The sequence below is a fragment of the Polypterus senegalus genome, chromosome 11 (genome assembly GCF_016835505.1).
Source record: "Polypterus senegalus isolate Bchr_013 chromosome 11, ASM1683550v1, whole genome shotgun sequence".
Classification (NCBI taxonomy): Eukaryota; Metazoa; Chordata; class Cladistia; order Polypteriformes; family Polypteridae; genus Polypterus; species Polypterus senegalus.
Window position 1 is genome coordinate 86,599,755 of NC_053164.1, and position 23,839 is coordinate 86,623,593.

Sequence of the window (23,839 nt, forward strand, 5' to 3'; positions counted from 1 at the left end):
CTGTAAACAATAGAGATTGCTATGTGTGAAAATCCCAGTAGATCAGCAGTTTCTAAACTACTCAGACCAGCCAGTCTAGCACCAACAACCATGTCACTTAAATCATCTTTCTACCCCATTCTGATGCTCAGTTTGAACTTCAGCAGGTTGTTTGGACAATGACTACATGCCCAAATGCATTGAGTTGCTGTAATGTGATTGGCTGATGAGAAGCAAGCTGACCAGGTGTACCTAATAAAGTGGCCGGTGAGTGTATATATGCAGTTATCATGTTTCTATGATCTTTGTGTTTAGCAATAAATTGCATTAGTCTATTTCTTAAAACAAGTGTGCTTCAGTTACTGTGATATAAGTCTTAATGGCCGGAGATCCCCTCCTATGACAGAGAATGGCAAGGAGAAAAAAGCAGGAGCCTTACCAAATTATTCAACCAATTACCTACACTGATGAAAAAAAAAAAACAGAAAATTAAAATTCTCTCATCTTTTTACAGTGTCTTGGGCTGCTCACCTTTAGAAAAATTACACAGGTTTATTAGAGAAGACAAAGTATTAGTCAGTGGCATTTGGGACACAACTAGTATAGTAAACATCGAGCCACCACACAAAGACAGAAATTGTATATCACAGCTAGACAAAATAGTAGGATTAAAAAAAAGAACAAAACTTCCTACTTCAGTCAAACTCTAAAGATATTTTCAAGTACTGTGAATTACCTGGAAACAGCATACTATTCTGCAGGTCTACAGATTATAACAAAGTTAACCCTATTAAAAATAGGTCCAAACTTGTCTGTCTGGAATTCAATCATTTACCCAGGTAATTTAAATTCTTGTGATCTGTATTTATTACAAATGTCTCGGTTGTTAATATCTTACTTTTGCCCTGTAGGGATTAATTTATTTGAAAAGAAGTCACATGAATGGGCAATGCCAGTATCAGGTGTCCTTTGTGAAAATGAAAAACTAATATAGTACAGGGTGAACCAAAAAGAAGTACCAGATTTCAAACGTTTATTCTACAAAAACGCTACAGGATAAAATAAATTTCATTACGACACAAGAAAGGGTATACAAAACAGATTTTGTTTCACTGTATTTTAAAAATGTGACCGTTGCTCCTCCCTACAAGGGTTGGTTTCAGCCCAATAGTGAAAGTTTTGCTTATTTATGCAACCATTCAAATGTAAATGTGCCTCGTCGCTACATATGACAATGGCATCTACCACAACTCTCTACGGCTCTCCCAGTCTCTCTCAGTGAGTTCCTGCACTACCATAATTTTTGTATGGATGAAAATTAAGATCCTCATGCAAAATCCTCCTCAAAAACATGTTGGAAGTGCCTAAAGCAGAAGCATGTTTGCACACTGAACATCTAGAAGACTGTAAAATTGATGCCCTTACAACTTGGATGTTTTCAGGCGTTTGTACAGTCCAAGGACGGCCTGGAGATTTTCCGTTCAATGTTTTACCCGTCTGTCTAAATTTAACCACCCACTGAAGAATTGTTTTCCGATTTGGGACGTTGCGTTCGGAAGGCATGTTGCGTAGTGATGATGGAACTGTTGTTTTTGAAGAACGCTTCAACAGCAAAATCAAGGCGTGAATTGGACCAAGGCATTTTACTGACTGAAAACTTCAAGGGATCGCCTATGAAAGGACCTCCCCACCCCAAACTACTCGGCTGCCTCCACCACACGCAATTATCTTGAGAAATGAGAAATGTGCTACTTCATTTTGGTTCACCCTACTAACAGGAGGTTGAGGTAAATATTTGAGGTATCTACCTCAACCTCAAATTACAAAAACAAATTCAGTTGATGTAAAATATGAGCTGAAATGAAGTGTTTTTCTTAAAAGATCAAAAGAGTGTCGAGCTTTGGGAGTCCAGATAAATTTACAATCCATTTCTTAGCTAAAGTAGTTATAGGCAAAACCACGGAGTTACAATTTTTAAAAGAAAAAATTGTCAAAATTTGACAAAAAAGACCTTAAGCTTTAATTGCATTGGCACAGGAGTTAATAAATCAAAGGCAGTAATTTGAGAATGCTACAGATCTTCAGAGTCATTTGACACTTTTCTGAGGGCTTCAGTCCAAAACGGCTGCTACCTTATTTTTTTTCATATGTAAACCTGTATGTGGCAGAGCGACGGGCGCTGAGCAGGCTCCTGTCAATAATTGAAAATCCACTGCATCCACTAAACAGGATCATCTCCAGACAGAGGAGCAGCTTCAGCGACAGACAGCTGTCACTGTCCTGCTCCACTGACAGACTGAGGAGATCGTTCCTCCCCCACACTATGTGACTCTTCAATTCCACCCGGGGGAGTAAATGCGAACATTATACAAAATTATTGTCTGTCTGTTATACTTTCATTGTTATCACTCTTTAATATTGTTCTTTATCTGTATGCTGCTGCCGAAGTATGTGAATTTCCCCTTGGGATTAATAAAGTATCTATCTATCTGTCTGTCTATCTATCTATGTGAAATTTTGTACCAAAGGAAATCATCAATGATTTACGAATTTCACACTTTTCTAATTTCACATGGAATGTTTTTAAAGGACTGCTTCCAGCTATTTTAACTTTGTTTATATTGGAATTATTTTAACCACCACTGTTTCACCCTGTTTTTAGTGGATTATTTATTTACTGACTTTTTAATGCACTGCACTATTTATTTGAACACTGTTTTTGGATTTGTTTTATTATAATAAAAGCACTTGCACCTTTTTGCACCATCCCCATGCTTCATTGTTGTCCTCATTGTCCAGCTCATCCGGTTACATTACCGAAGGTGTCGGGGACAAGAGGTTCCCAAAAGGGAGATGGGAGTATGTAGCAACAACCCACATCGTCACAGGGAGACAAAGCTCAGGAGGAGTGGAGGAGTAAAAACAGAGAAGAAAAGAAGAAGAATTTGTGTGGTATTGTGCCTTATTGAACTGAGTTTGACTTTTTGGAACGGGGAAGGCATTGCCCACAAGGGGGAAAAACAAAATAAAACCTGTATTTTACCAAGTGTGTCTCCTGCGTTTGTCTGTGTCAGGTTGGGTGGCTTATATGCCCCCTACTAGTGTCACAATATCACTATATATTATATATATATATATATATATATATATATATATAATATATAAATCGGATAGAGATGTTACCTTTAAAGCAAGTTAAATACATATATCGCTTTTTGTACCCTATTTCTCTATTGTAATTAGTTTCCGCCATGGGTACAAAGTGAATGGTATTAGATCCAGTCAATTCTGTATTCAGAAACACATCCCAGGGGAGAAACAGCGCCTCCTGCTGGATACAATATTGCACTAGCATCATCATTCCCTTTTAGACTTTATGGTACCAAGCATATAACTTGCCCACCTTCATTCTCTGAACATGCAGCACATGAAGTGAGAGAGCTTCGTTTTGGAAATAGCAGCCAACGCACATGGCAGGTGATTACTCTGTCCATAAAGATGTATAAATTCTGATTCGTTAGCCTCCTATTTCCCAGTAGTGTTGTTCACCTCACCTGCATTTTTCTGAAGTGGAAAAAATGTTCCCTGTCATACATACTGTTGAAGCACATAACTTTACGAATTGGAATCCTGCAAACTCGCTTCACTAGAAGCATTTGTGTAATTTAAAATACCCCCTGCAATTCCCTAAGGCACTCAAGTAAAGTAGAAGTTGACACCAGAAAAAAATTATGAACAGACAGCTAGGCAATCAGACTTTGTAATAAACACCAAAGGAGGTATCATGGATTTGATAGATTTATAATGAGCTGGAAGGGCCAGAAGATGAGAATAGAAAGGGAGTCGGATTCTTAGTCAGTAAGTAGGTGTGTGTCTGGAATACCAGGAAGTCAGTCATAAAAATGAACCCAAAAGTCAGTAACTCATAATATAAAAATTTTAATTTAAAGGAATAGAGAAAGAGGTCTTTATAGAAGTGGCGTATAGCTTCTACTAAACTAATGAAATGAGTTTTAGAATGAAGAGAATCCAAATCATTGGTCCAAAGCCCTGGCTACTCCAAGTAGAGAAATGAGATCATAATTAATGGCCTGATGACCACATGACAGGTGACGGGTATCACTACAAATTACATGGCAGTGCCCAAACTGAAAAACAGTCCTAACAGTGGCAACAAATACAAAACTGTGAAATAGTGATATGATGACATCACCATCAAACTGACAAAAATAAATCAAATCTGCACAAGACTTCTTCTAGAAGTCAAAAACGTTATAGCAAGTAGACATGTCATGGCCATGGTTCCCCCAACACAGATTAGTAAAGGGCCCAGATGATACTGCAGACAGATTGCTTGCTGGAATTCAGAAGTGTACGTATTCAAATCACAGCATCAACTGATGCATAGCAGAATTGTGAATTACATGTAAATTAAAAGAGATGAATGTTACGTGGCAGAGTAAAAAAAACAAAAGTACAAGAGGGGACATGTCTCAGCCTATAACTACAGTTGGATATGTCTGACAGATTTTAAAAATAAACTTTCATCACTATAAATAAATTTTAAAGATGGTGAAGGAAACAAAATCACTACAAAATCAAGACCAGAATGAAGATAACAACCAGGTTGTGCTTTTAATGTTTGCCTGCCAACACTCTCAATAAGTACGGCTTGACTTTCAGGAAGAACTTTTCAGAGATACATGGTAATTTTTTTTTCTAGTTACATTATATGATCATATTTTAAGGTTAGATTTTAATAACATACAGTTACATTATAGATTGTTTTTACTTACTACATCCTCTACATTTTTCAAAGTTTTGCATCTGGTCCTTTGAGAAAAAAAGTTTGGTCACCTTCTTCTTTACAGGATGTGGCCCTGGCCTGCCATAGCTTACTCATCCACCTGTGTACCTGCAGTATAACATAAAGAACAGCAGCATGCAAGAAACCACACAGCACTGAGATTGCCTTTACGCCTCTGTATGCTTTTCTAAATATAAAACGAATCCTGCTCACACTGCTGCATTTTCAAGTCTTGCTTTGTTTTATTTAGCCTCCCTTTCAGTTCTGAGGTCTTATCATGTACATTAAACCAATAAAAATGCTGACTGACTAACATGATAGAGGAAAACCAAAGCAGCCAGAAGACAAACGAGTCAGTATTCCAACAAAGTAAACCAAAATAGTAAAAAAAGGAATTTTATTTATTAGACATTTGGAGGTACATTATTGATTGCGTAAACTTCTGGGTCAGTTTAATATTCTTACCTTTAAAGTTTCTTCAGTAATTGATTTTCTTTGTCCGTCGGCTGCTTTTACTATTACAATGACAAAAATAAGCAGGTAATGAAAATGGATGGATGGTTGTCTTCACGTCTCCTTGTACTTGCTTGACCTTGGAACTGCAAACATTTTTCAAGTTATTTTAGGAGCAGAGAAACATTTTATAATCCAAAATCATCTAATCAAGTCAACATTTTTGTACCCTAAAAAAAAATGGGTGAGTTTATAGTAACCAGTATTAAGAGATACAAATCCAAATAAAGCCAGCCTATTGTCTAATAAATCAGGCACTTCCTCCAGAGCAGGTAACTAGAAATGTCCTATAGAATGTGTATGGAAGTTTCAGCAGCTAAGGCTGCACATACTAATTGGGTTTCTCAGTGAAAATGGTGCTCTTAGAAATAATAAAAAAGTACATAGAATAGTGCTCTGCAAGCTTGTTCTGCTAGTCCCTGAAAGGATATAAAATGAGTTGCAGCAAAAGCCGTAGAACAGCACTGGTAGGTTAAGTGCTAATGCAAATTAAAAGGAAACAAAACGTAGAAATGCAACCATGCCGCATTTTAAGACAAATCAGAAAGTTGAAATTTACAACCATTTTTTTCCCCTTGTATGTTTACTGTGCGTTTAATATAACTGACTTACACCACAACCTACTGAGTTATGCCTGTAATGTGCCTTAGGGGTAAGAAAGCTTTGATTGGAGCACAATTCAGTAAACAGTCAGGTGCTACCAAAGAGACAGGCTGGCAGGAAATGACAGCAAAAATTCAAAGGTTTCTCACTTTCTCTCTCTTTACTGTTTGTTGCTGCATTAATGTCATTTTATTATTCAAATAATCTGAATTCAACTGGCCCTCCTATCATCATCTCTAAATAAATCCAAAACATTCACAAATAATAACCACCAATATTTTAAAATTTATTTTCATGTAATATTCATATATTATTACATTGTCTTAATTAGTTCAAGAAACCTTAATGTCTTCCATTAGCCGGCATTTCCTCCGAGTATTGTATGGGCACAAGAACCAACGGACCAAAAGGGTTCACCAAAAAGTACCATTCATAACACTGAACATAATGGTCATAGCAGCAGATAAGATAAAAGCAGTGTCAAAAAAAGAGTGGGACTTTAAATGTATCCTGAAGCATGGACGATGGCAGCTAGAAGGTTTTTGAAAGTATTTGGTAAAGCAGCCAGCTAACACGGCCATGACAACTCCATGATCAGTTTTGTAATTGTTGAATCTTATGGAGAATTTAAGTCATCTGTCAAAATGTCTTTGGAGGAGTTTCTTAAAGATGAAGATGTCTACACTCTTCTCAAGGTTTTGTTCTTGTTGAGCTTTACTACTGCTCTGGGGAATACAACTCAAAGGACATAACCCAAGGTCTACCAAGAAATACATTACCTTCATGATTGCATATCTGTCCTTGCACACTGTTTGGAAACATAATGTATAATTACATACATAAAGGGTTCTTGAATTTTTAAATCTTCATAAAACATATGTGTGCCATACAATCTCCACAGTTAGGAAGTGTCAGCCAAATTTTAAGGCATACATTGTTAAAGGATTTCAGACATCAAGGTTTATTCTCGGCTAATTACATTCTTTGGAAGCCATGATTAATAAATCAGTATTGTTCTTTTAATACCTATACAATAAGGAGAAGTTGGAAATGCATGCTTCGGAGGGATGAGCTGCCTAACAGTGTGTCCATTGTGCATACAAAGTAACAGATCCTCACATTCACTGGCAAGTGTTTTCTCCTGCTACAACAGACACAATAACAAAAAATGACTTGAAACATTAGGTCTAACGGCCTTTACAGGACAGATGGAACAGAGACATGTCTGCCAGCGAAAGGTTAACTGAAGCAGATGTGTTCAGTAAGCAACCTTTTTAGCTTATGATCACTGAGGTAAACTCACAGCTGTGTTTTGCTGTGTTCTGTGTAGGACAAGATCTGTCAGCCCTACTGATTTTGGCAGCTATCACCTTGGCATTTGAGTATCCTCTGTGCCAGTGTGCAGGCAGAGAAGAGGGGGTCAGCCAGAGCCATCTGTTAAGCCATTTCCAGAGGAGAAAACAGTTTTATCAAAGCTTACCTGCTTAACCATAACGCGGGGATGGGGGGCATTAGATGCAATGGGACAAATAAAGAGTAGGAAACTAAAACAATGTGCAAATCCTTATTTCAGCCATTAATGAACAATAAAAATGACCTATCTCACACAAGCGAAAAGCACCGTCAATTTTTGTCGCTCAAAAAAAGAAGCATTTTATCACTACAATCCTGCTGGCTGCATACAACAAGAAGTACAATCCTCACACTCTTTTTTTAACTGCTGTATCATTTTTTACAACTGTTAAACAATAAATACTTGGTATTAATAATTAAAAGGATTTAATGCATGTATATTTTATATAAATATTCGATGTCGTATGTCCTAAGGTTGTCTATACTGGACATTATTAAAGGTACATGTCATCTATAACTGACCAGTTTTAGCACCAACTAAATGTAGATTTATCTATTAATTTTCCTACGTAAAACCAAAATAGTTCCAAAAAGGTATTCTTGAATCTGGCAAAGCCAGGTCACTTTGTGGCAGATCTCCAAAACCATGACATTGATCCTATAAATGTTCAATGCCATTCAGCCAGCAGGCAGCAGTAATTTTATGCTTCCTTTAAAAAGGGATAACAACAGTCTCTTGATGCAACATTGCAATTTTACAAAACAACCAAAATCAACAAAGTTTGTTGTCTTCTTTTCATGATATGCAGAATCCCAAGTCGATCTTCGCAAAGCAGGGGGCAGATAAGAGCTAAATGATTAGCGGGGATCATCAGGAGCAGCCAACTTAGACATGTGAGGTTCCACACCCCAGATTTCCCTTGCATACTGAGCAATAGTGCGATCACTGGAGAATTTGCCAGAGCCAGCAATGTTGTGGATTACCTTCTTGGTCCACTCTTTGGTGTTCTGGTAAGTGAGAAACAAAAAGGAAACAATTAATATCTGGGACATTTTTTTAAAAAATATTTATGCCGAAGCCTAAAGATGTCCTACTGGCACCATTGGCTGTATCGTTTTAGCATTCACCACTGCTAATATTTCAGTGAAGAGGCCTTAAGTAGTAAGAGATGTGTTCAAATATCAACCCATTCTGCGTATGCTAAACACAGGGATGGTATATTGACACAGCATTCAATAAAAAAAGAAATCAAGAAATTTGACTTCAAAGGGAATGTTTCAACCTTTTTCATCCACTCACCTTATAAAGTGCGCTCACTGACTCCTGGCACTTGATGTATGCTTCATAGTCTGCAAACACCTTAAACCTGAAGATAAGCAGAAAGTCAAGAAATCATTAACATTTGGGCAATTAGCAAAGACAAGATCACTCATGGTCAGTCAGTCATTGTCCAACCCGCTATATCCTAACACAGGGTCACGGGGGTCTGCTGGAGCCAATCCCAGCCAACACAGGGCGCAAGGCAGGAAACAAACTCCTGGCAGGGCGCCTGCAAACCACAGATCATTTGTGGTACCTCTCAATTTTGTTTTAGAATGTCCTTGGTTAATCAGAAATTTAAAACAAGTTAGACAATGCATGCATGGAGTAACATTCAGGCGTGTTTGTGGACTTGGTTAACTGATATGATAGTTGGAGCATTTCATATATTTTAGTTACTTCATTAAAGAAGTTTCAATTGTTTTGTAACAGTTATGTTCAAAATTTATAGCGATAATAGAATACAATAATGTGTTAGCTGATTACATAAAAATATGCTTTTTAACTATACTTTATGATATCATGTAGCCCTAATAGGCTTGTGGTGGCTCAGTAGTTTTTATACACTGCAGAGTCTAATTCAAGTCACATAGAAATGGCATCAATTGATGTCTTATTGTTAGCTGTTCACTGTGAAGGACCTATGACAAATTTTAATTCAACTTTCTTAAATATTGCATTTTTAAAAGGCGTATCCAAAAAATTAAAATATGTTTAAGTCCCAAGTTATAATTGTTAGCTGCTTCAGACCATGATGAAGAGCTGATCCGCAGCTTTGCCAATACTTTATAGTGTTAGAGAAATGCAGAATTATTGTAATGTGCAGAAAATGCAGCAGTGAGGGGATTTTTAGTATAACATAAATATTGAATACATATTTATTCACTTGACAAATTGTGTAATTGATTTCCTCTTATGTGCAGGCTTTTCCCAGCACCTGACTAACTTGTATTAAGGATCTGTTTTGCCACCAGGAGTCTGACGAGTAAAAGAGGAAAATGCATATGTATATAAGTGAAGTGAAAATAAAGTGAAGCAATCCTTAAATGAAGTTGCATGGAATGTTTCTTTGTTTTAAGAATGAAAATTTTTCACCAAATCTTTTTAATTGGAGAGTTTGAAATTTCAAAACTGTGTACAGTGTTCCATAATTAAGATATCTCAATGAAAATTGAACCTTCCCAGAAAATGTCCTTGAAAAATAAGTGTGCCAAATTTCAACAAAATCGGTCCTCTGGGTGGAGATGAGTTGTGTTATATGGACATACAGGTTTGATTGCAGTTGGTGCTTTTTTGCATTACATGTTATATGCATTATATAAACTTGAAGAGCATACTGTACTTTCCCCAACTGCCACATGCATAACTCCCTTTGTGGGTCCATGAAGGCTGTCACTCCTTACATTTTTTATACAGGGGAAGATGAATTCTCGTTTTTTTTCCCCCCAGTATAGTTTGGCTTTGTGTTCTTTGCGTGCAGATTTCCCTTCCGTAAAGTAGAAGGCTGAGTGATAGCTTTTCTCCCTGCACTCCATCATTTTGCAGCTGCATTGCATACCACACAGTGCATCTCCCAGAGGAAGCTGCATTTAAAAGATGGAGTAGGACCCTGGCTATTCCAGGTAATGCTGTAAAATAAGGCTCACGTTGAAATGCAATTTCAAAAAAAGAACAGTTCTGTTTTTATTATAAAGATGAGAGTATGATACACAGTTTTTTATAATAACAATGAAGAGCTATGTGTTAAAATGATTAGCTTGATATTTTAATATGTTCTCTAAAATATCTAAATTATTTAATGAAAAATTAAACCATATCCTATACTTAGCAGTTAAGTATTTTGTTTCTTCAAATCAGATACTCTTCAGTTATAGTTTATCATATGGCTACTTTAACAATACTGTAAACTATGGTTTTAACATCTCAGCATTAGGTACTGTAGTTAGTGAAAGTGTATACGTGGCAGTAACTGTTCATTTACATATAATGTACTAAAGTCTCAAACAAAATGACAGGAAATACAAATCAAGTAGCTGTTTACCAGCCGTAATTCTCAACAACACAATTCAAAGTATTTATAAGAACAGGAAAAAGAATACAAGCTGGCTCGAGAGACGCTCTGTGATATGTGATAATGTTTCGACTTTTTACTAACTGATGGCAGGTAGACCAAGGCACTTTTAGAATGGCAGCTTAGCCTTTACTCCAACACGGCGGAAAACGCATTTGTGTGATGGCAAATTTACTTCTGCCTAAGCTATTGCCAAAAGCCTACTTTTGTAGCTGAAGAAGAAACTTGCGCCAATTCTCTTACACATACCCACAGTCCATTCAAAGGGAGGACTTCACTTTGACAAAGGATTATAACACAATAACACTGTAAACTGACTATAGAAAGTTTAGGGTGTTACTAATTTCCTCTACATGAGTTCATCTTGCTTGAAATGCCAAATGAAATCTGATGTCAATAAAATGGCAGTTAATAACAGGGCTATGGAGTCGGTAGAGAAATCCTTCGACTCCGACTCCTTAGTTTCTGGTACTTCTGACTCAGACTCTTGACTCCTCGACTCTGACGTATTTAATATGCTAATGTATTTTCCATGTTAATTGAAGTAAGGCAACATAAATGTCATTTAACCACAGAACTACTGGCTGGAAAGCTGACTCTCTACCGTATTGGCCAGTTTAAACAAAAGACAAGAACCCCTGAACACACATCAGGCCATCGCACACACCTACATCGTTACGCTTGCTTACACTCAAATGAGCTTGTTAAACACATTATATCTGAAATAAAATGAAACCACTTTTTGTAATGTACCATAATCCAGATTAAAATATGTGAATATCAGGTTGTATAATAGCTCAGCTGAACTTCACACTAGTAGTAACACAACTATGCAATGGGCTTTATTCTTACACCAGATAAGTACTTATTTATGACTATTGTTTATGAAATGGGACATTTGAACTTGCTGTATTTTTTTTTTTCCATTACAATTTAAATTTATTAGGAGTCAGAGTCGGTACATTTCTCCTGACTCCGACCCCGACTCCAGGTACCCAAAATTGTCTCCGGCTTCGACTCCACAGACCTGGTTAATAATGTTAGGCTTAAAAAGTTTTGCATAAATAAAACAAAAATGGCTATTAACAATCTTTAAATAATTTAGTGCAGTTTTCCTGGTGTCACACCTCCAACAGCAAAAGTTAATTATTTGCAAAATACCAAAGGAAGCAATGAAAAAAATACAGCTTAGTCATGGACTCAAATTAGCTGGATATTTGAGCAACAAATGATGACGCTGACTGTGTCCTGTTTTAGGTGTATGTATCGGGACACTTGGCATCCTTAGTAAGTACAGGACAATCTGCATAGTAGTTTAATTCTGAAATTTATGAATAAGTTGTAATATTCTGTTTCTTAAAAACAAGTGTAGTTCAGTTATCCTAATGTTTCACAATCTTGTTCCACGCTTATGGGAAAATAAAGGTGCAGCCTGACTAAAAATGCTACTAGTACTTTGGGTGTGTTGTCAGTAACTAAACCATAATATCCCCATTCTCTGCACTGCGCAAAAGAAATTCAAGTCAATGATCAAGAGTATCTGGCATCTGAAACAACGTTCATAATACTCGTTGTTGCAGACTTTCCTTCTCAAACCTTGCATTTCATGTTACTATGCACATGACAACACTGTCAGAAGTGTCAAGCTAATAAGCTGCTTATTTTCTTATCAAAAAATACTGTGCTACCAGCCTGGCAACCATGCAAACATTTTTAATTTAGTGTGTGTTGGTGATCAGCTAAATGCCTCATTTATTAAAACTAGATTTGCCATCTTTGGAGGCTGAACTGCTACCAGCCTCTCATAATTCCAGGTAAAAAGTAAAATATTTCTTAAGATAAACAAACGAAAATAAACTACATAAAACATTGGCTAAATAGGCAAATATTACACACATAAACATTATTTCATTGTAATAGTAAAGTAGTTCAAATGTCACACAGTCTAAATCTGAGTAAATAATCCTGCAAATCATTAGACTCTAAGCAAACATAAAATCTGAAGTACTCATTTTTTAATTACCATTGGCAGAAAACTAACACTTGAGGCCATTTAATTGTGCACAAGCGCTTGTTCTATTGTTGTATGGAAATGAAAAGAGAACTCTCTCTACCAAGTAAGCCAAAGGCATCGATTCATGACGGAAGCTAAAGTACCTATAAAAAGTAACCCCATCCCCCCAAAAGTTTTTATACTTTATCATTATACAACATTGCGGTACCCTATAAAATAAAAAACCCTATAAATATGGGAAAGGTGCATCCCTCATAATGTGCTGTGCTTTTTAGTCGGATAGCCAAAAAGATCAACGTTGGTGCCATCAGACCACAGATTTCTAGCTGACTTCAGAATCTCCTTCTGGAAAACTCTAGATGAGATGTCATGTGCATTTTTTTAAATAGTGGCTTTCTCTTTAACACTCTCCAATAAAGCTGTGACTGGCAAAACATCTGGGCAACTGTTGTTGTCTCTTCTCCATTCTGAGCCACTGTGGCTTATAACGTCTTCTTTACTTACTTTTTTTTTTTTAAACTTGCCTTACTCTTTAGTTACTTTCTTTATGGTGGTTTTCCTCACTAGACTTCTTGCACAATTAGTCTGTTTTTGAGGATGCCTTGTTCTAGGCAGATTTACAGATGTGCCATACACTCTTCATTTTTTATGGCTGATTTAATTCACCCTAGGGGATGCTCAGTGGCCGACTTTTTAATGCCCTTGTGATAGTGTATGTCAGGCGACAATACTGACTCACCACAAGTTGGACTGTCCAAATCAGGTGCATTTAGACTACAGTGAGTGGAAACCCCTTACATACAGACAGTGGTCTCCACTGAACTAATTATATGACTTCTAAAACCAACTGGAAGTACTGGTGATGGTTTAGGAGTGTCACGTTACAAGGACTGAATGCATCTCTGATCAGCTACTCGGTTTTCTTTTATTTGTAATTATTTTACACCATTTTGCAGAGATCTATTTTCGATTTGACATTAAAAAGTATTTTTCTGTTGATCAGTATCAAAAACACCTAATAAAATGGACTGTGTTTCAATGTTGTATAGGAAAAAAATGTAGAAATTTCCAAGCGGGTGAATACTTTTTATGGGCACAGAACACGTTACACAGATTTACAGGATATAGCAAATGTAGTACTGCCATCTAGTGGGTGCAAATTGAATCATGAAATGTTCAGACCTGATGTGAAATCCCAATAGCCTGGAAACTAACACTGTTTTTTAACATAAACTGGCACTTCATAATAAATAAAAAAAGTCTGAAACACAAATTGAAGCCATTTTTAATGATTGTACAGAAGCTTATTTAGTTTCTGTTATGATAGATTGACAAATATCTTATAATTGTTAAACGTTAATTCCACTGGGCTATTGTTGCCTTAATAAGAAATATTCATTTATTTTCTGTAATCACGTCACTGCATTTGGGGTTTCAGGACAGCTGTGGCCTGTCGCAACAAATTGAATAATTTTTTTTTTGTATTAACATCTGGAGAAAACAATTGAATAAGAATGTCACCACACTAAGCAAGAGAAATACAAGCTGTACCTAATATCATTGCAGAGTGCAATTCTACTTGGAAAGCACAGAACATTCAAAGCCCGAGATAAAACCACACAAAAAGGACAAGAAAAAGCACACTTTGTGCAAGTGATATGACAAGATATGAGCCGTTTTCCTCTTGTGTCACACTGCCATCCTTACAACACTAATTACAGTGGGATGCAAAAGTTTGGGCAACCTTGTTAATAGTCATTATTTTCCTGTATAAATCGTTGGTTGTTACGATAAAAAATGTCAGTTAAATATATCATATAGGAGACACACACCGTGATATTTGAGAAAGTGTGCAATAATTGTTCAAACAAAATCAGGTAGGTGCATAAATTTGGGCACCGTTGTCATTTTATTGATTCCAAAACTTTTAGAACTAATTTTTGGAACTCAAATTGGCTTGGTAAGCTCAGTGACCCCTGACCTACATACACAGGTGAATCCTATAATAAGAAAGAGTATTTAAGGGGGTCAACTGTAAGTTTCCCACCTCCTTAAATTTTCTCTGAAGAGTAGCAACATGGGAGTCACAAAACAACTCTCAAATGACCTGAAGACAAAGATTGTTCACCATCATGGTTTAGGGGAAGGATACAGAAAGCTGTCCCAGAGATTTAAGCTGTCTGTTTCCACAGTTAGGAACATATTGATGAAATGGAAGACCACAGGCTCAGTTCAAGTTAAGGCTCGAAGTGGCAGACCAAGAAAGATTTCGGATAGACAGAAGCGACGAATGGTGAGAACAGTCAGAGTCAACCCACAGACCAGCACCAAAGACCTACAACATTATCTTGCAGCAGATGGAGTCACTGTGCATCGTTCAACCATTCGGCGCACTTTACACAAGGAGATGCTGTATGCGAGAGTGATGCAGAGGAAGCCTTTTCTGCGCCCACAGCACAAACAGAGCCGCTTGAGGTATGCTCAAGCACATTTGGACAAGCCAGCTTCACTTTGGAATAAGGTGCTGTGGACTGATGAAACTAAAATTGAGTTATTTGGGCATAACAAGGGGCGTTATGCATGGAGGAAAAAGAACACAGCATTCCAAGAAAAACACCTGCTACCTACAGTAAAATATGGTGGTGGTTCCATCATGCTGTGGGGCTGTGTGGCCAGTGCAGGGACTGGGAATCTTGTCAAAGTTGAGGGACGCATGGATTCCACTCAGTATCAGCAGATTCTGGAGACCAATGTCCAGGAATCAGTGACAAAGCTGAAGCTGCGCCGGGCTGGATCTTTCAACAAGACAACGACCCGAAACACTGCTCAAAATCCACTAAGGCATTCATGCAGAGGAACAAGTACAACGTTCTGGAATGGCCATCTCAGTCCCCAGACCTGAATATAATTGAAAATCTGTGGTGTGAGTTAAAGAGAGCTGTCCATGCTCGGAAGCCATCAAACCTGAATGAACTAGAGATGTTTTGTAAAGGGGAATGGTCCAAAATACCTTCAACCACAATCCAGACTCTCATTGGAACCTACAGGAAGCGTTTAGAGGCTGTAATTTCTGCAAAAGGCGGATCTACTAAATATTGATTTCATTTCTTTTTTGTGGTGCCCAAATTTATGCACCTACCTGATTTTGTTTGAACAATTATTGCACACTTTCTCAAATATCACGGTGTGTGTCTCCTATATGATATATTTAACTGACATTTGTTATCGTAACAACCAACGATTTATACAGGAAAATAATGACTATTAACAAGGTTGCTTAAACTTTTGCATCCCACTGTAAGCTGTTTTATATTTAGTTACTAGACATGTGTGAAGCATGGGATCAGCTCAGTACCTTTGTCACTGCTAGATACTCACTTTTACAAGTCTGAAATTAACAGTACATAACTGCATTAAAGCAACTAGCAAGTGAAAAAGAATACCATGTAATACACCACCAAACTCCAGGAGCTACAGCACTTTTATCAAAACCATTTCCTGTCTAAATTCGATACTTGATGTCATATACTCTCGTTCTTAGTGATGGTTTTCACTAAAGCTTTTAATGAAATTGCTGGTGAACAACATAAAGGCAAAAATCATGTAATTAAATGTGGTTGACGTTTCTGATCTTGTTTCCTTTTGGTATGCTTGACCTTTTTATGTACAACATATTTTGTACTACTAAAACATGCAATTGATCTAAAAAAAATCTCTCGCAATTTAAGACCAGTTTTGTAACTCCTGGTCCTTGGGGACATCTGTCCAAAATGGTTAAGAGGTCACACAAAATCACTCTTCTGTAGATCTGAAGCACTAGTGAGATTCATATTTAAGTCCATAATCACACTCAATCAATTGCATTCTGGCCATTAAAGCCTCCGCTTAAAGTCTACAGCATTTTTAAATGACTTAAAGTTGTTACATTAACTATATTAGAAATACTTTACAATAGACATTAAACCCTTAATAGCTGGCATTCCATTAACAGAGAGGGTTACTGCTGTAATTATGAATAACAAATCTTTGAAACAGAAGATTCAGGATGACCTCTCTGACATTTTGGACAGGCACTGTACATGACCTGGGCTAAGAAAGAGGTGTGAAAGAACATAGGAGTTACTAATTAAAGGTCAGTCTGCCCTTTAAGCACAGAAGTTTGACAGTCATTCATTGTCCTTTGACCTTAAAAGCCAAAGCCATGCATTTCTGACCAGGTTACAAATGTTGCTTCATCAAGACTGTATCATTAAACCCATTCAGATGTAGACATTGTGCTGCATTAATGTACGGGGAGTTTTAAAAAGTGTTCTGTTCTGTCAAATTCTGGCAGAGGGTTATTGCTTAATCAACTAATAGGGTCAAATTGTTGATGAAAATATGTCAGATAAAAAGAAATCTGCAATCACTTTAAAATTGGGTACTGGAGCAGATATGGAGCACACAAAATTTACTGGAAGTGTTCCAAGCCTATGAGGAACAGAGTCCAATTTTAGGCATTATGTTTGGACTGCTTATCTGCTTTGGATATCAGAGTTACAAACTCTACCCTCTTACAGAACAGCTTATCTAGATTTGAATTTAGTGGAATGTGTAACTGACAATTTTAACAGACAGTGCCCAGTTAAAGAAAAGTGAAAGTAAATGCTTGCCTGTCTGACTGGCTGTTCTTGTCAGTTAGGGCTCCATGGGTGTGTGTCTGTTCACTTGTATTATATTTTGCATATGAACAGATGGCAAAGTAAATAGGACAATATATACATTTTACAAATTGAAGATGACTGCATGACTTAATAAGAATGAAATGTACAGTATTTTGGTCCAGTTGAGGATGATTTTCTAATCTGGTGTGACTAGACATTTCTATGGCTTGATGATACAGAAAATAAAGACATGATTGTCTCTTTTCAGGCAGCACTTAGCTATTTAGAATTGCATTCTTTGTCACCTAATGAGAGACTTCCGAACAAATATATAAAAGGTAATATGATCTAATAATCCTTAATTCCTTTAATAAGAGGTCATCCCAGGCCTAAGCCTGTGAACCTCTACTGATCATCAATAGATTTTTGTTTTATTTTTACTTAGAGCAGCTGAACGTTATGTCACATGAATGCATACTTTCTACTATGTGGTATTTATTTTTTATGAGATAGGCCTAAATAATGAGTCAATGCTGTGGTACTTTCATGTTTATTCTAGTAAACCACGTGGCAAACCATTTTTATAGTTTACCGAAAAATGTTACCATGACAAAAATGTTTCTGTGACATTCAAACCAAATCCTCCTATTTTAAAGGGTACATATTTTTCCTCTTTTTTTAAGCCGATTTTCTGTTTGAGTGTCGTCTTTTGTTGTGTGAATTGCTGTTCTGTTAAACTGTTTACCAATGAACTGGACAGTTACAAACGCAATGAAATTAATTGATTTCGGTGTGAGATAGCTTGTCATATGTCAGATAGTTTTCCAGAAACTGGCACAGCAGTACTCACTTTATTTGTAAAAGCTCTATTATACATAGCATTATTTGTGACATTTGGCTTTGTATTGCATGTAGGAGACATTGATCATTTTCATTTATTTATTTATTTTTCTTTAATGATAAATAGCAAATGGAAAAAACTCAAAAACTGCAATAAGTTGTGACTATCTTAAATTATATTTTCAATCAAAGAAAATATTGAGATCAGAAAACCAGTGTACAAATTATAAATCTTTCAGGTCTTGAATTATCATATCTACAAATTAGTCAACATTTCAGAAGGTTATTTGACGTGTATTCTGACCCTACACCAATATTGTTCTGACAATGAGGTTATAATGATTGCATATAGCAGACCAAAAACATTCTGTCATGTGGAAGTCAAATATATGATGTGGAACATGACCGACATATGTCAGCCACATGCATCATACTAACTCAGTAAATGATGACTATCTGAAGTGACAGTTATTTTTTGTACCTGTCATGATACATGAGCATATTGTACATGTCCTTGAACATATCTGGCTGTTTGGGGCTGAAGAATCCACTACCAATCTGGTCGATGACTTGCTTCAATTCTGGGATGCGGTCATAGTAATCCTTAGCATTGTATCTGCAAAATGAGTAAAAACAATACATTTCAGAACTAGGGGAAAAATTGGCTAATTAAATACACATATATCTGTTTAATAACTCCTTTACATTTATGCAATTGCAAAAGCTGGCTTGAAGTGGTACATCCACTACAACCAGACATGCCGTAAAAGGTTAAGATGACTGAATAAAGGTACAAATTAAGTATGAGAAGCTCAGCGTACAAAGCATGATGAAATACAGTGAAACGGAAAAGTAATATTTTTATTTCATTTTGCTAATTTTATACATCTTTCTATATTGTCCTTACCATTTTTACCTCGACTTCTAGCTAATAAAATCCCAGCATTACAACCTCAAAGTAACCTTTCGATTGTCCATGTAAACAATAATGTGGATCACATACCTAATTCCATAAGAGGTGTAACGAACTCATCATAGAAGGAATCCCCTGTGCGGACTCCACAAGATTAACAATCCACTGAATTAGATACAGTACACATGCTTTGCTTAGAATACATTAACATGTTCTTCCCCCCTTAACATTTATATTATTTTTGACAGTTACTATTCAGAATGTTACCAAACTAACACTCAGATGTAGTTACTTTTTCCTGATTACTGTTTAGGATTACAGGATTATTTTCACTATAACTTAAATGCATCACCTTTTTTCAATGTAGTTATCCAAAGGACAGATTCCATTTCATACACATTCAGAGCAGCTAATTAACAAGGTGGTTTTTCTCTTACTGTCATTGGTCAGGTCTACTTAAAAATGTAAATTAAAAAACAGACAAGAATGCATTTCTATTCTAAATAAAAATCTCCACTCTTTTCCAGGTGCTATGTGTTTGACATATAATCACATTCTGTCACAGTACGGTCTGGTTCATAAGTATTTGGACAGTGACACAATTTTCATAATTTTGCTTCTGTATGCTGCCACAATGAATATGAAATAAAGCAATCATTATGTGATTGAAGTATAGACTTTCAGTTTTAATTCAAGGGGTTTAGCAAAAATATTTATTTATATGTATAGGAAAGACAGACATTTTTATACAAGGTCACCCTCATTTTCAGGGCTCAACAGTATTTGGGCAAACTTAACATAATCATAAATATAACGATCATTTTCAATATTCAGTTGAAAACCCTTTATAGTCAATGACTACCTGAAGTCTAGAATGCATGGCCATCTCCTTGTGCTGGGTTTCCACCCTACTGATGCTTTGGCAGGCCTTTACTGTAGCTGTCTTCAGGTGCTGCTTCTTCGTTGGACTTTCTACCATCAGTTTTGTCTTTCAGCAAGTGATATGCATGTCCAGTTGGGTTGAGGTCAGTTGATTGACTTGGCCATTGAAGAATATTCCACTTCTTTGCCTTGAAAAGCACTTGGTTTGCTGTCACAGTATGTTTTGGCTCATCGGCCATCTGTACTGTGAAGCATCGTCCTAACAGTTTTGCAGCATTTGTCTGATTCTGAGCATATAGTATAGCCCTATACACTCCAGAATTCATCTTGCAACTTCTGCCAGCAGTCATATTATCATAAATACCAGTGACCCACTTCCACTGGCAGTCACGCATGCCCATGTCATAACATTGCCTCCACCAAGTTTTACAGATGATGTGGTTGGTATTCATCGGATCATGAGCTATTCCTTTTCTTCTCCATATTCTTCTCTTTCCAACATTCTGGTATATATTGATCTTGGTTTCCTTTATCCAAATAAAACTGCTCCAGAACTGGACAGGCTTTTAAAAATGTTTTCTGGCAAAGTCTAATCTGTCCTTCCCATGCTTCAGATTTACCGTGGTTTGCACCTCATGGTAAACCCTGTCTTTACTTTCATGAAGTCTTCTGTTGATTGTAGACTTAGGAAATGATAGGTCTGCCTCCGTTAGAGTGTTCTTGGTTTGGCTAAGTGTTGTGAAGGGGTTCTTCTTCATCAAGGACAGAACTCTGCAATCATCCAGCATAGCTGTCTTCTTTGGTTTTCCAATCCTTCTGGTGGAGTTCACCAGTTTGTTCCTTCTGTTTAAGGATGTACCAAATGGTTGATCTGACTACTCCTGGTGTTTCTGTTATCTCTCTGAAGGATTTGTTTTGTGTTCTCAGCCTAATGATGGCCTGTTTTTACTTGCATGAGCAGCTCTTTGGACCTCATATTGAGAGTTCACAGTGACAGCTTCCAAATGGAAATTCCTTGCTTGGAATCAATTCCAGACTTCTTACCTGCTTAATACTTAATGAAATAATGTGGGTACTGCTCCCACCAAGCTATGGAACAGATTGTCAGTCAATGTCCATATACTCTTGAGCCTCTGAAAATGGTTGGGCTATCAGAAAAATGGCTGTCATTCTTAAATAGCTCATACCCCTTAAATTAAAGGTGAAAGTCTACACTTCAATCACATCTTGATTGCTTTATTTGAAATTCATTGTGGTGGCATACAGAGCCAAAATTATGAAAATGGTATCACTGTCCAAACACTTGTGGACTTATCTGTATAGGATGTGGAATCACATCATTAATAATATGCAGTAACTAGCTGTGCTACCCATCTAAGATGGGTTGAATTCTAAATAATCAATGTAGACCTCAGCGTTAACATTTGTACTGCAAATGCAATGCATTTTATTACTAAAAATGTTTGAGATGTGCCATCTTTTGGAATGATAGAGACATATCAATCGGGTGGACGCACAGACACTTGTGCTTTTATTTAGGTGGGTAGAAATACTGAAAAATCTGTGAACCCTAATGCAGGTTTACCTAAATTCTGATATGCATCAAGATGAGTACTTTATTTATTTTTTGTTGTTCTTCTGGCTGTAATTATTTGAGATACCACTTCCATCTTCCTAAAAAGGTGTCACCTAAACTTGACATAGCTGCTGGCCTGGCATGGGGGGCATAACTTTTCATTTTGAAAAATATTTGCTACTGATGGCCGCTCGGAGACAAACAAAGCTGTATATTTTATGCTTCTCAAAGATTGTGTACCACTGGGTCAGTAAGCACTCTTTTTTCCCAGTGCATATCTTACATAACCTACAGATGTCAGCTGACAAAGATGAAACACACTTGAAAACAGATATGTCCTGGAAAGCTGCAGAAATAAAAAATAGGCTGTATACAATGGAAAGAGAAGGCCAAGCCACATACTCTAAATACAAAAGAAAAAATGTTCAGGAAATAGGATCATGTTTTCTTTCCTGGCAGCTGACATAGAAAATGAAGTCACTTCAGTCAAGATAATATTAAATGGAGGTCTTGCCATCTAGTAAGCATATTGACATGGTTCCTCTGCTCTGGGGTCCTCCATTAACTGATGAGTGCCAGTGTCAATTTACTTCACAAGTCCTGAAAATAACCTAACATGACAGTGACCCCATGAGTGCAGAAGGACACCTATAATACATTGTCTGACAGTAAACAACCAAGCTCTAGCATCCTTAGTCTTTAAAAAAGGGCGACTAACATCGTATGCTATAAACTGAAGATGAAAGAGATCAGGATGGTCTAATCCAAGTGTATACATTTCTGGAGAAACTGAAGTAGTACCAAAGTTTTAAAACTTTCACATTAGAAGATTTTATCATGATGCTGAAAAGACAACTACTTTCCGTCTCTAGACCTGACAGTATCTGTGACCAAATGGGGACATCCCATAACCCCAGACACAAGTACTTGAAGGTAATCATAGGTTCAAATCAAGTGAAATTTTATTACAATACTTTTGCAGGTTCATTCTCCAAAATAAATATTCACAAGCATGATTCAATAGCAATGTTCCTCTACTCCTTCAGGGTAAGTCTTGTCCTATTCCTCCCGACTCGCCTGGATGAGGTTGAGTGGCTTCTTTTATGCCAGACCTGGGAGTACTTCTAGTACCACAAGGTCACAACCTGGAAGCACTTCCATGTCAGGTGGAATCTCATTAAAATGTGTCAGTCCTTTCCCCAAAGCTCCCTCTAGCAGCACCCACATAACCCAACAGGGTTGTTCATTGGGACTACAATTCCCAGCAGGTGGACAAATGGGAGCTCTACCCAAGGGATGCTGCCACATGGCGTTCTGAGGGACTACATGGCCCCAAGAGACCAACTAAACCTGCTGGGACGCTAGTCCATCCTGTCTGGGTAAGGGACCACCCTCCCTCCTGGTAGGGATACCAGTCCATCCACCTTGGCACCTTCAAACCAAATGTTTAATGTAGAACTGCTACTACAAAACACATATGGTTCATAAACTGATTCTAAATTATATAAGCATGTTGCTCTGTTGTCTCCAATATATGATGTCCAAAGTTTAAACTAAAGTAGGTGATTTTAGAAACACGATTTTAGTTTTATGAACTTCGGATAAGTGAGTGAAGAAAAAGAAAGAAGAGAAAAAATGAGAAGGGGGAATGAAATGAAAAATAAGAAAGGAGGTATAAGAAAAGAGGAAACTAGAATGCTCAGACTTATTGTTGACACCAGAAATGAGCCACTTAGAAAGTCTAAATGTCTAGCAGTACCAAGTCGGATGGTACGCATTGCCTCACTTTATTTTGCATTTGTTTAAGGGACTGTCTGTTTGAATAATGCTTAAAAGACCTATTAAGCCTCCTTTCCTGCCTGAACGTTTACTGTATTTTACCATTCAGAGCTGGTCAATCAGCAAGGTCAATCATGGGAGTGGAAGAGAGAACACTCCCAACAGAAAGTTTACAGTGACAGTCATACTTAGATGAAGGAATTACTAACAGCAAGGCAAAGGACTGTATTCTTGATTGAAAGTGAATTGTAACTGTGAAATGAATATTCCCAGAGGTAAGTGTAAGAATAGGCAAACTAAATTACTGACAGAGAATTAAACATTATACCATACATCCTCATTAAAATGAATCTGCACATCTGAAAAGGGATTTAATGTTTTAAGGCAAGATATCTCCCAACATTTTTCCATGATAAAACAAGGAGTCACTGAATGCATCCTCACTTTCTTCGTAACTATCTGGTGTGGCAATGCATCCAACTTAATCAAAAAATAAACTGAAACATGTCAGATAAAAGGATTATAGGCCTGAAACTGTACTCTGT

At 37.0% G+C, this 23,839-nt stretch overlaps 1 protein-coding gene across 1 annotated transcript in view; it reads right to left on the reverse strand.

Moving 5' to 3' along the window:
* Positions 1 to 6,167: 6,167 nt before the first annotated feature.
* The window catches only part of LOC120539269 (glycogen phosphorylase, muscle form), an 89,769-nt gene continuing 72,097 nt past the window's right edge, over positions 6,168 to 23,839 (reverse strand). Inside the window, exons 18-20 of the mRNA XM_039769186.1 lie at positions 18,626 to 18,760; positions 8,556 to 8,622; positions 6,168 to 8,263 (exon numbers count right to left, since the gene is read on the reverse strand). Coding sequence (XP_039625120.1) covers positions 8,114 to 8,263; positions 8,556 to 8,622; positions 18,626 to 18,760 — 352 coding nt within the window. The 3' untranslated portion in view covers positions 6,168 to 8,113. The remainder of the gene's footprint in view (positions 8,264 to 8,555; positions 8,623 to 18,625; positions 18,761 to 23,839) is intronic.